The 12,702-nt window shown below is 39.7% G+C and overlaps 1 protein-coding gene across 1 annotated transcript; it reads right to left on the reverse strand.

Moving 5' to 3' along the window:
- Positions 11,493–12,301, reverse strand: LOC109835935. The gene has a single exon (XM_020403899.1). It carries the CDS (start codon positions 12,247–12,249, stop codon positions 11,656–11,658), a length of 594 nt encoding a protein of 197 aa, XP_020259488.1. The 5' UTR covers positions 12,250–12,301; the 3' UTR covers positions 11,493–11,655.

Raw genomic sequence — 12,702 nt, forward strand, 5'->3', positions numbered from 1 at the left:
CCTCTCGGTGTACAAGTGTATTATAATGTGTAGCTCTCACAATTAAGCACAAGGCAATTTAATTGTTCTCTACAATAGGTGAGAACACAATTTAAGCTCAATCTCACAAATCACAATCCCACAACCCAATATATGATATATGAAATGCTACAAGCTCAAATAGGGTGTGTGTGATAAAATGAGTATAAATAAAATCTAACTCAATTAACAAACTAGCAATAAATGATAATATGAAAATAAAAACGAATTGCTAGAGAATAGAGTTAGGAAAATTTTTCTATAAACACAAAGGAGAGGATGAAGAAGATTGAGGATGAATCCCTCAATTGACAAGTAAGCTTCCTCCTTTGTAAACAAACACCAAACCCACACTTGAGAATAAGCAAACTTTTAAACACTTGAAAACTCTTGTTAAAAACCTCTTCTTAGATTAATTATAGAGCTGGGTATAAGGGGGTATATATAGGAGACCCCAAAACACAAGAAAAACCCAGCAAAAAGACAAGAAATCCGAAAAACAAGGAGTCTGGAAAACTAGCCGTTGTATAGTTATAAGTCGACTTGCTACAGTGATAAGTCGACTTGTAACTAGCCGTTACGGTCATTTTTTCAGCCTATAAGTCGACTTATAAAATACGTAAGTCGACTTAGTATAAGTCGACTTGACAGGTCGCGTAAGTCGACTTGGCAGAGAGATTTTTGGACATTCCAGAGGAGTTTATAAGTCGACTTAACAGTTCCTACAAGTCGACTTAACAGAGAATTTTTGCATATTCTGGAGCAGTTCATAAGTCGACTTATCAGACCTGATAAGTCGACTTATGAACATGCACAGACACTGTGCATGTCCAAAATCTGACTTTTGAAGGCTCTTTAAAAATAGTAAACAAATTCTAAAAAATGTAAAATCTTGGGAAATGATTATAACTATGATAATGAACATGTTATAAAAAGAATTTTTTAATTTGCATTCCCCATTTGTAAAATCTCATCATTTTGCAGAATCACATAAGTATGAACATGTTAAAAACTTAATTTTGTCAAAATGACTTAAACAAAACTTTGAAACACTTTAGAAAGGATTTATAGACTTATACAATATATGAAAATAGTATAAATAAGTCTTTAATCTATAAACATAATATTTTGCATAAAAACACCTATATTTTTGAAAAATCACAAATATATATATATGTGTGTGTGTATGTTTGAGCTTATAGAATTACCACACATTATATAAAACCTAAACTACAAACATTATAAACTATATACCCAAGCTTGATTAATCTTCATGAAAGCTCTTCTTGGTAAACATGCAGATGAAGCTTGATCTTGAATATGGCTTGATGTGGAATGGCTTCATACCGATATTCCGCCAACCTTCATTTGATGTGATCATGTAGGCTCAATCCATCCAACCTCCAACTCATTATTTGTCTAGAATACCTTATAAGAAACATAAACACTAGACAAACAATATTAGGAATTGTTTATAATCATCAAAACAAGATTAGAAGATGTAGGCTCATAACATGAGACCTAACAATACCCAAGTTTTGTAATCGCTAACTGTTTGGTGGAAAATTTGTAATAAGAAAAATTAAAAGAAATATATTTGATTTGTATTCTCTCAATCTCAATTATAATTTGGATTTTCGATTACAAAAGAGAGGAGAATTGATCTAGATTCTCTCCTTTGTTTAATTCTGGGTTCTTCACGGTGGCGATGGAGTGCCTCCCTTGAATGCTCACGTCGAGTTTGCTCTCCGTTGATGATCCGATCATCTTGATTCACTGTAACGGTATTTCCTCCTCATGATTTGACGATGTGAAGAACTTGCATGGCAAGTTTGAAACTCTGAAAGAGTTGATAACTCAGAGCGAGTTTAAACTCTTGAAAAAGAGTTGATTTGAACTAAAAGTTTGATTAATAAGCCAAGGGAATGCTCCAAGAACTTTGTTGCCGCAAGAAGCTCCAAGATGCCAGATCGAAGATCCCCCAAAAAGTCAGCCAAAGATCTCCTCCTTGCTGCCAAGCTCCAGAGTCAATCCAAGCTAAGAAGTTCCAACCCTTAACTCGGTTGAGTTTCTTCTTATTTATAGGGGATTAAGGGGGTGTAACTTCCCCTTAAATCACTCCTAAGTGGGGTGTAACCACACTCAAATCATGGAAAATAGTTTTAAAACTGTTCAAGGGTTTAAAGGGTGTAATCCCCCCTAAAATCTCTCCATAATGGGGTCTAATCGACCCCATTAAGTGGAGATACGGTTTAAAAAGATAGTTTAAGTTCTGTTTGAACCAGTCAAATGCAAAAAACGCGGGTCTGACCCTCGTGTTTTGATATTACAACGCAGGTTCGACTACGACGTTTTGATATTGCAACGTAGGGAGGACTTCTGCGTTATGTTGTTGACACACAGGGAGGACCTCCGCGTTTTGGTGTGGTAATGTAGGGAGGACCTATGCGTTTTGTTCCGGGAACACTACCACGAGCTATGTGTTTTGAATCTGGGACGCACAGATGAGCTCTACATCTAGATTTGAAGAGACCGTTAATTTGTAGTCTCTTTTGCTATAGCGTTGCAAAGACCGTCATATTGTAATCTTCATCTTGGCTCCTTAAAAATATGAGAGTCATCAGATTATAACTCCCGATATTGATTATGAAGGCTGTTGATTAGAGCTTTCATCAGTTATTGTGAAGGTCGTTAGATTGTAACCTTCATCGATCTACATGAAAGTCTTCAAATTGTAACCTTCTGGAAGTCGTTAGATTATAACTTCCATCATCGGTGTTTGATGGGGATTAACTATCTGTTGTGATTTTTAGATAGCCTACAGAACCCCCTCCAAAGTTTTCGAAAGTTCGCGGTTAACTGGGATGAATTTTCAGAATACTTTGGATCTCAACTCTGATCTTGGAGCTGTTGATTCCTTGTCATAAAGGAGTCGTTCTCTACACGCTTCAAAGGCATCTTGGTTGAAGGATTTTTCATGTAGGACCTTTGTGAAGGTATGAGTCATAATCTTGCTTCTGGAATGCGGGGGTGGACCCCTGCATTTTGAACTTGAGGCGCGGGTCTCACCCTTGCATTTTGAATTTGGAATACGGGTGTGACCTCGACGTTTTGGTGTTTGCAACGCGGGTCTGACCTTAGCGTTTTGACTTGAGATGCGGAGGTGGCTCTCATACCTTTTTTGACTAAGTCTTTGAGACTTGTCTTTAGCTCATCTGTTTCAAGTCTCGGCTCACATCCATTAAGCCGATGATCCTGTAAACATACATAGGATTTTTGGTAAACCCTCAGCCATCAATGGATTTGATAAGCCTTTACCAACTACCGTTTGAGTCGGGCTAACATGTGAATTATTTGAATCTATTTCACATGTAATGTTGTGCTAAGAGAATGAACCCTCTTAGACTTGATGCATGTGAATTATTTGAATCTATTTCACATGTAATGTTGTGCTAAGAGAATGAACCCTCTTAGACTTGATGCTATGATTTTGAATACATAGACCCTCTTAGACTTGATGCTATGATTTTGAATACATAGACTTTATCATTTTTACGGAAAAAGACTAACCAATAACGCGTGTTAGGCGTATACTTATCTCTAATTAGGGATCAAGATAAAGTCCCCCATGTGTGTAAGGCATGGATTTTAGCGTTATTAATAACGACCTGCCAATACGTGTTAGGCGTAGACTTATCTCAACGCATGTTAGACATAGACTTATCCTCTAATTAGGGATCAAGATAAAGTCCCCCATGTGTGTAAGACATGGATTTTAGCGTTATTAATAACGACCTGCCACGATGTTAAATATGTGAGCTTTGATATTTTCACGAGAATGCGCTACCCGGCAGTATGTGTTAGATGTAGACTTATCTCTAATTAGGGATCGAGATAAAGTCCTCCATGCATAAAAGGTATGGATTTTGGTTCTACGATGTTGAATACGTAGACTTCACCATTATTATAAGAATGAACCACTCAGCAGCATGTTTTAGATGCAGACTTATCTCTATTTAGGGATCGAGATAAAGTCCCTCATGCGTGTAAGGCATGGATTTTGGTGTTATTAATAACGATCTGCCACGATGTTGAATACATGGGTTTTTGTCCTTCTTACGGTCAAAGACTAACCGGCAACGTGTATTAGGCGTTGACTTATCCCTACTTAGGATTCAGGATAAAATTCTCCATACATGCAAGGTATGGATTCAGAGATTATAATCACTGGCTATGATATTGAATACGTAGACTTTGTCATTATTTCTTCCTGTGTTACTTGAAACACTGAAAGAAAGTTAGAAGCACCAGAGGTGCAGTATTAACTTGGCATGAATTTTCACTTAGAGTGAAATTCAGAAATTTTCTTTATTATCACTAGGATAATTCTAGAAAATCTTTAATCCACTGGGGATTTTATGATGAAAACTTGCTATTCTTATTGAAAAAGGATTAACAAGTTTATTGGAGAGGGTTTGACTGTTAGAGGTGTGATGTTAACCTAACAGTATTTTATGGGCCTATTGCTCTATTAAAGAGAGTCGATAAGTTGATTTGGTTGTTAGAGGTATGATATTAACGTGACGGGTATGCGGACCTATCGCTCTATTGGGGAGAGTCGATAAGTGGATTTTGTCAGAGGTGTAGGATTAACGTGACAAGAATTTGTTACGATCGGAGCAACCTTAAGGCCCTATCGCTCTATTGAAGAGAGTCGATAAGTTAATTGTCAGAGGTTTGGTGTTAAAATGACTAGAATTTGTTACGATCGGAGTAACTTTGTGGACTTATCATCCTATTGAAGAGGATTGATAAGTTGATTTGTCAGATGTGTGGTGTTAACATGACGAGAATTTGTTACGATCGGAGCAACTTTGTGGACTTATCATCCTATTAAAGAGGATTGTTAAATTAATTTATCAGAGATGTGGTGTTAACATGACAGGAATTTGTGTTGCGATTAGAGCAACTTTGTGGACTTATCATCCTATTGGAGAGGATTGATAAGTTGATTTGTCAGAGGTGTGGTGTTAACGTGACATGAATTTATGTTGCGATTGGAGTAACTTTGTAGACTTATCATCCTATTAGAGAGGATTGATAAGTTGATTTGTTAGAGGTGTGGTGTTAACATGACGGGAATTTATAGCGACCGGAGCAACTTTGTTGATTTATCATCCTATTGGAGAGGATTGATAAGTTGATTTGTCAGAGGTTTGGTTTTAACGTGACAAGAGAATGTGTACTTGTGACTTGCACAAGATTTTGGGAATTAGCGTATCGCTGAGTTAACTTGCTAGGTGAGTTTATCACCAGAAGCGATGAATTTTGATATTTTTGATTTGAATAAGATTTTAAAGACTTAGTGTCATGCTGAGAAAGATTGCGATTTGAGCAATTTTGAGGACCTATCATCCTATTGATAAGGATTGATAAGTTGATTGTCAGAGGTGTATTGTTAACGTAACAAATTAGGAGTGATGCAAGCTGCATTCATACTCTTTGGGGGTGATGATCATCAGAAGTGTAATGTTTACTTGACGATGTGAAAGATTTGTTACTCTTAATCCAATAGATTTCAAGTAACCAACCCCCAGTCTTTATTAAGACTTAGCAGGGGAATAAAAAGAGGTAGACAAGGCACATCACCTAGTGGGGCACTATCCATGAAGTCGGAATAGAGACACATCACATGGTAGGCCATTATTTGATGAGTTTGACTATCAGAGGTAACTGTTAACATGATAGTTTTATGGAGCTGCCATCCTATTAAAGAATTATAACATGCATCACGTGCAACACACGTATTGCATGCTAGTAATAATAAAAGCATCAATAAGCTAATTAAACCCATATCAAGCATGTGAACAGCGAGGGCCACACCCATGTGAACATCGAGACACAATTTGTGTCTCACTACCCTCCCACGCAAGATAGCCGCAGGATTTTCCAGAATCTGGGTTTGGGTTGTTTTTTGGGATTTGTTCTCTTCCTTTAAATATGAGTCTTCTTCTAGGGTTTTTAGATGAGAAGAAAACAAGGGTTTCTTTGGTGGCTAGAAATGAGAGATCTTGAGGAGAGAACTTTGGAGAGATTTTATAAGAGAGGTCAATTTCTTTTGGGTAAAAATTAAATCTTCTTCTTTTGAGACGAGCTTGTGGATTGTACAAGTCGTTGGTGTTCTCCTCACAGTAGAATCTCCCCTTCCCCTTCCCCATGAACGTAAGCAAGTTTGCCGAACCACGTAAATTTCATGTCTTTATTATTTTCTAGGTGTTGGCTATTGTTTGTAGGTTCTCTCGATAATTTAGTCCTAAAACTGATGAGAGGAAGAGTGTATATCTTACTTTGTTAAGATATTTCACTTCTATTCTTGTTTCCTTCATGAAACAGGAACATAGAGGTTGACTTGAGCTTTCGTGAAAAAAAAATACTCAGAGATTTCTCCCGGGTGATATTGCTTTCGCGGCGTGAGGGCGTGACTCTACCCCTAACAATTGGTATCAGAGCAATTGGTTAGAGAGAAGAGATTATTAATCAAGCGGAGGATGGCGTCAACTAGCAAGATGGTTAAAGTTGGAAAATATGAGATTAACAAGTTCAATGGGAAGAAAGATTTTTCCTATTGGAGGATGCAGATGAAGAATTTGTTAATTTCGTAGAAATTACACAAGGCTTTGGCTGGAAAAGAGAAGAAGCATAAGGATATGTCTGATGAGGATTAGGAGGAGCTAGATCTGGAAGCACGAGCATCGATTATCCTATGCCTTAAGAGGGATGTAGCTTTCTTGGTAGATGGAGAGGAAATGGCTACGGGCATATGATCAAAGTTAGAGAGCACCTTCATGACGAAGAGTCTAACTATCCAGATCTATTTTAAATCTAAATTGTATACTTACAAGATGGAGGGGGCCTCATCAATCCGGGAGTACATCAACAAGTTTGATAGGATAATATCGGATCTGAAGGACATCGATGTGACTGTAGAAGATGAGGATCAGACTCTTTTACTACTTCTATCTCTACCGATGAGAACCTGGTGCAAACATTAATGCTTGTGGGAGACAATTTAACGATGGCTGAGACTAGAACGACACTTCTAGCGGATGATCTTCGGAAGATTGTAACCAGTGACATGACTACTGGTGGTAACAATGAACAAGCATAGAGATTATTTGCTAGAGGAAGGGGCAATGAGCGAGGAAAAGGCAAGTGAGGAAATGCTAGATCTAAATCAAGTCCTCTTGCGGGAAGACCATGTTTCAAATGCGGTAAAGTTAGGAATTTCAAGGTCGTCTATTCAAATAAGAGAGTAGGTGGGAAGAAGAACAACAACAAGACTGAAAGGAGAGAAGGCAAGGAAGAAGCGAGCTATGTTTCAGAAGAAGGGAACGAGAAGGAATGCTATGTCATCATGGGTAGCGAGGATATCTCCGAAAAGTGGGTTCTTAATTCAGGTTGCTCTTACCACATGTGCCCAAATTGGAAGTGATTTACTACCTACAGAAGCATTAATGGTGGAACCATATTAATGGGAACAACTATGCTTGTAAATCGGTGGGGCTAGGTAATATCAAGATTAAGATGTATGATGGAGTGGTCCGAACCATAACGAATGTGAGGCATGTTCCCGACTTGCGGAAGAATCTTATCTCAGTTGATGCTTTAGACTCTGGTGGCTACAAGATAGTTATAGAGAACGGAGTGAAGAAGGTTGTTCAAGGTTCCCTAATAGTGATGAAGGGTGTTCGTCCTGGTAATCTATATACTCTCTCGGGTATGACGATGATAGGGAATACAGTAGTTGAAACTGATGGAAGTGATGGAGACCCATGTGAGCACACATGGTTATGGAATAGGCGGCTTGGGCACATGTTAGAAAAGGGTCTAGATCTACTTGGTAAAGAGGGTTTGCTAAAGAATATGAAGAAACCTTGCATGGATTTTTATGAGGATTGTGTGTACGGAAAGGCGCACAGGGTCTAGTTTCTGAGAAGCAAGCATAAGAGCAGATGTATATTAGATTATGAGCACAAAGATGTGTGGGGTCCGGCTCAGACAACTTCCAAGGGTGGTTCCAGATATTTTATCTCGTTCATAGATGATTTTTCTAGGTATGCTTGGATTTATTTTCTGAAGCATAAGAATGAGGTGTTCGAGACATTCAAGAAATGGAAGGTAATGTTTGAGAACAGGACATGAAAGAAATTAAAGACACTAAGATCTGACAATGATACAAAGTATACAGATGATGATTTCAAGGAGTTCTGTGATCAGAAGGGCATTGCTAGACACTAGACAGTCAGATCTACACCATAACAGAATGGAGTCGCAGAAAGGGTGAATTGAACATTACGGGAGAAAGCAATGAGTATGTGATCATATGCTGGATTGAGCAAAGAATGGTGGACAGAAGCGATGGCTGTAGCTTGTTACATTATGAACCGTTCTCCACATTCGACATTGGATGGTGATACACCTTATAGGGTGTGGTCAGCAGAGCATGCAGATTATGATAGGCTCAGGATTTTTGGGTGTACCACCTACTATCACGTCAACGAGGGAAAGCTTGACGTGAGGGCCAAGAAGGTAATATTCTTGGGGTATACAAAGGGTGTAAAAGGATACCGTCTTTGGTGTATAGAAGATTCGATGTTCGTGATCAGCAGAGATGTTACCTTTGATGAGAAATTCATGATTGCTAAGACACCCAAAGATGACGGTGTTAGGACTTCAAAGTCCTAGGTTATTGAGATAGAACCTAAAGACCAACCAGGTTCTAGTCATGTTCAAGTGGGAAATCAGGTAGATGATGAGCTTGAGCAGGAGGAGGTTCAACAGGAGAATACACAAGCACTACAACAATAACAGCTCGAGGATAGTTTGGCTTCCACTAGGCCAAGGCGAGCATACAAGCATGTACTAAAACTGGGATGTGATAAACCCCTGAAGCACTATGGGCAGGTTAATTTGGTTGAATACATACTCTCGATGGAGGATGATGATCCGATCACCTTCAAGAAAGCTATTCGGAATAGAGATAGTGAGAGTTGGTTGGCTGCAATGGAGAAGGAGATGGAATTTCTCCGGAAAAACCAAACATAGAAGGTGGTCCCATTACCCGTAGGGAAAAAAGCTATTGGTTGTAAGTGGGTATACAAAAAAAAGGAGGATCATTCAGAGCTCGATGGTATAAGGTACAAGGCTAGACTAGTAGCTAAGGGGTTTGCACGATGTGAGGGTGTGGATTATAATGAGATCTTTTCTCCGATGGTGAAATACACTTTTATTCGGGTGCTATTGAGTATTGTTGCTTATGGTGATCTTGAGCCGGAGCAAGTTGATGTCAAAACGGTCTTCTTGCATGGAGATTTGGATGAAGAGATCTATATGCATCAACCTGAAGGCTACAAGGTTGAGGATAAAGAGCATCATGTATGTTGCTTGAGGAAGTTAATTTATGGATTGAAGCAATCTCCTCGACAATGGTACAAGCGATTTGACTCATTCATACTGAAGCATGGGTTTCCAGAAGTGACTATGATTGTTGTGTCTATATTCAGAAGCTTCGTAGAGGTGATTATATCTATCTTTTTTGTATGTGGATAACATGCTTATTGCTTCGAGAAGCAAAGTGGAGATAGATAGGCTAAAATCTCAACTTGGTAAAGAGTTTAAGATGAAGGATATGAGTGCTGCTAAGAAAATACTGGGTATAGAAATTAGAAGAGAGCGTGCAAATCGACGATTGTTTTTGAGTCAGAAGGGTTACATTGATCGGGTTATCGCAAGGTTTGGGATGCGAAGTGCTAAGTCGGTGGTGACTCCATTGGCTCCACACTTCAGGTTCTCAGGTAAACAATCTCCCACTACAGCGAAAGAGAAGGCACACATGGAGCGTGTACCTTATGCTAGTATAGTTGGTAGTTTAATGTAGGCAATGGTGTGTACACGTCCAGATGTTTTACAAGCGGTCAGTGTCGTCAGTAGGTTCATGGCGAATCCTAGAAAGGCGTATTGAGAAGCAGTGAAATGGGTCTTGAGGTACATGATGGGTACCATTGATACGGGTCTATGCTTTGGTAGAGATACATGTCAGATTGATGGGTTTGTGGACTCAGATTATACGGGAGATCTAGATAGACAGCGATCTACTACTGCTTATGTATTCAGGATACATGGGGCTCCAGTTAGTTAGCGATCAATGTTGCAGGCTACAGTGATACTTTCTACTACAGAGGCCGAGTACATGGCCATGGTGGAGGGAGTACATGAAGCATTGTGGTTGTGGGGTCTTCTAGACGATTTGGGGATTGAGGAGGAGAACGTGAACTTGTGGTGCGATAGTTAAAGTGTGATTCACTTGGCGAAGAATCAAGTTTATTATGTTCGTACCAAGCATATCGATGTTAGGTATCATTTCGTACGAGATGTCATAGAGGAAGGCGATATTTCTCTCATGAATGTGCATACGAATGAGAATCTCGTAGAGATGTTAACCAATGTGGTCATATGTAGCAAGTTTAAGTATTGCTTGGACTTGGTTCATATCAGCCCGTGTTGAAATGCCCAAGAGGGCATGGCCCTTCGGGGCGGTGATGGGGTGAGGTGGAGACATAATTATATGGAGAACAATATGCATAACTACGATTAGCTTGATCCGAGTCAGAGGGTACGTAGACAGCCATGGTATAATGGTGTAGCTGGTTTTAGCCTGGTTTAATATTTCAGATCTCTCTGGTGATGTTCACGGTGTTCTTCTGGTATTCGTCCAAAAATTGAGGTTTATCAAATGATGTACGAGATGGAGAATTATGAACAGCGGGGGCCACACCCACGTGAACAGCGAGACACAATTGGTGTCCCGCCACCCTCCCACGTGAGATGGCCGCGGGATTTTTCAGAAGCTGGGTTCGGGTTGTTTTTAGGGCCATGTTCTCTTCCTATAAATAGGAGTATTCTTCTAGGGTTTTTTAGATGAGAAGAAAATAAGAGTTTCTTTGGCGGCTAGAAAAGAGAGATCTTGAGCAGAGAGCTATGGAGAGATTTTACAAGAGAGAGGTCAATTTTTTGGGTAAAAATCAAATCTTCTTCTTTTGAGACGAGCTTATGGATTGTACAAGTCGTCGGTGTTCTCCTCATAGTGGAATCTCCTCTTCCCCTTCCCCGTGGACGTAAGCAAGTTTGTCGAACCACGTAAATCTTGTGTCTTTACTATTTTCTGGGTGTTGACTATTGCTTGTACGTTCACTCGACAATTCAGTCTTAGAACTGGTGAGAGGAAGAGTGTATATCTCACTTTGTTGAAACATTTCACTTCTGTGTTCTTGTTTCCTTAGCGAAATAAGAACATAGAGGTTGGCTTGAGCTTTTGTGAAAAAAAGTCAGGGTTTTTTCTCGGGTGATATCGCTTCCGCAGTGTGAGGACGTGACTCTGCCCCCAACAAAGCAAATAGTGAGACATGATATCAAGCAAAATACATAACAGGCTTTATAAAAGGGGTACAACTCCATCTCACTGACAAAGTCCCTCACCAGACAATAATAAAAGTACTAGGTATTCATCTTTCAAATACCCCATTATTAATAGAACAAAAAAAAATTATGTACAGTACATACGTAGACTGTATTTTATGCTCATCTCCCTCTCGCCAGCATCTCTTGAACCTCCTTCTCTTGATACTCAATCAAAGCAATCCGACTCTGCGCCCTCAACTGCTCATAAAACCTCTTTATAAACTCTTCGGCCTCATCATCAACTTGTGCATCCCCACAACCACTCTCCTCCTCTGCAGAGAAATTCGATATTCTCACCGAGAATGGCGATCTGAATGGCGATCTGTCGTGAGACAGGGCAAAGCACAGTGGCGACGGTAAGGGCGAGTATTCGATCCTGGGCACAGTGCAGGCGGCCCTCGGCGTCTCATCCTCGACGATAGGATTGAAGCAGGGGAAGTAGCGGCGCTTGGAGTGGGAGAACGCGGGGTTGGGGCTGTTGGTGCAGGAGAACTCGTATTCTTGGAGGATGAAGGGCGAGGAAGTTCGATGGTGGTGGTGGTGGAAGTGGAGATTCTTGCCGAGGTTCTTGCTCATGAGTTTGCCTCTCTTCATCATCAAGTTCATGTCCATTAGTAGCTTGCGCTTCGAGATGAGGCCTTTTCTCATCATGAAGAAGGCGATTCGGAGGAGGTTCCATAGTCTTTTGGCTGCTCTCGGGGAGTGAAGCTCCATTGGAGATGTGTGTGAGAGAGAGAGAGAGAGAGAGAGAGAGAGAGAGAGAGAGAGAGAGAGAGAGAGAGAGAGAGAGGTTAGAGAAAACCTAGCAATGTGATAATAGATGAGAGGCGTTGTTAGGGACTTGAAGGTTATTTATAGCACGAAAGGAAGATTGAGGAGTGGAGGAAAGTATTCTATTTATTATTTTAATACCCCTATTTAAATAGCAGTATGTTCACATTGATGATAGGATAATTAGTACTTAAATACCCTATAATTTCTCCTAGTTTGCAATTATATATCCTCACCTGTTTCAAGCCGCACTCATATTATCTCATATCTCAAGTCTCCAAAAATTAACATCCTTTGCTATGCAAAAGTGAGATTTTTTTAGGATTTTTTCATCTGACACTCTTTAATAAGGTAATTTTAGAACATTATAATCTTTAATGTTTAAAATTTAATGTT

This window comes from Asparagus officinalis, chromosome 4 (genome assembly GCF_001876935.1).
Source record: "Asparagus officinalis chromosome 4, Aspof.V1, whole genome shotgun sequence".
In the NCBI taxonomy this organism is placed as follows: Eukaryota; Viridiplantae; Streptophyta; class Magnoliopsida; order Asparagales; family Asparagaceae; genus Asparagus; species Asparagus officinalis.

What these genes read in the sequence shown, in the direction of transcription:
- LOC109835935 (XM_020403899.1), bottom strand. Translation starts at nt 12,249, where the DNA reads ATGGAGCTTCACTCCCCGAGAGCAGCCAAAAGACTATGGAACCTCCTC.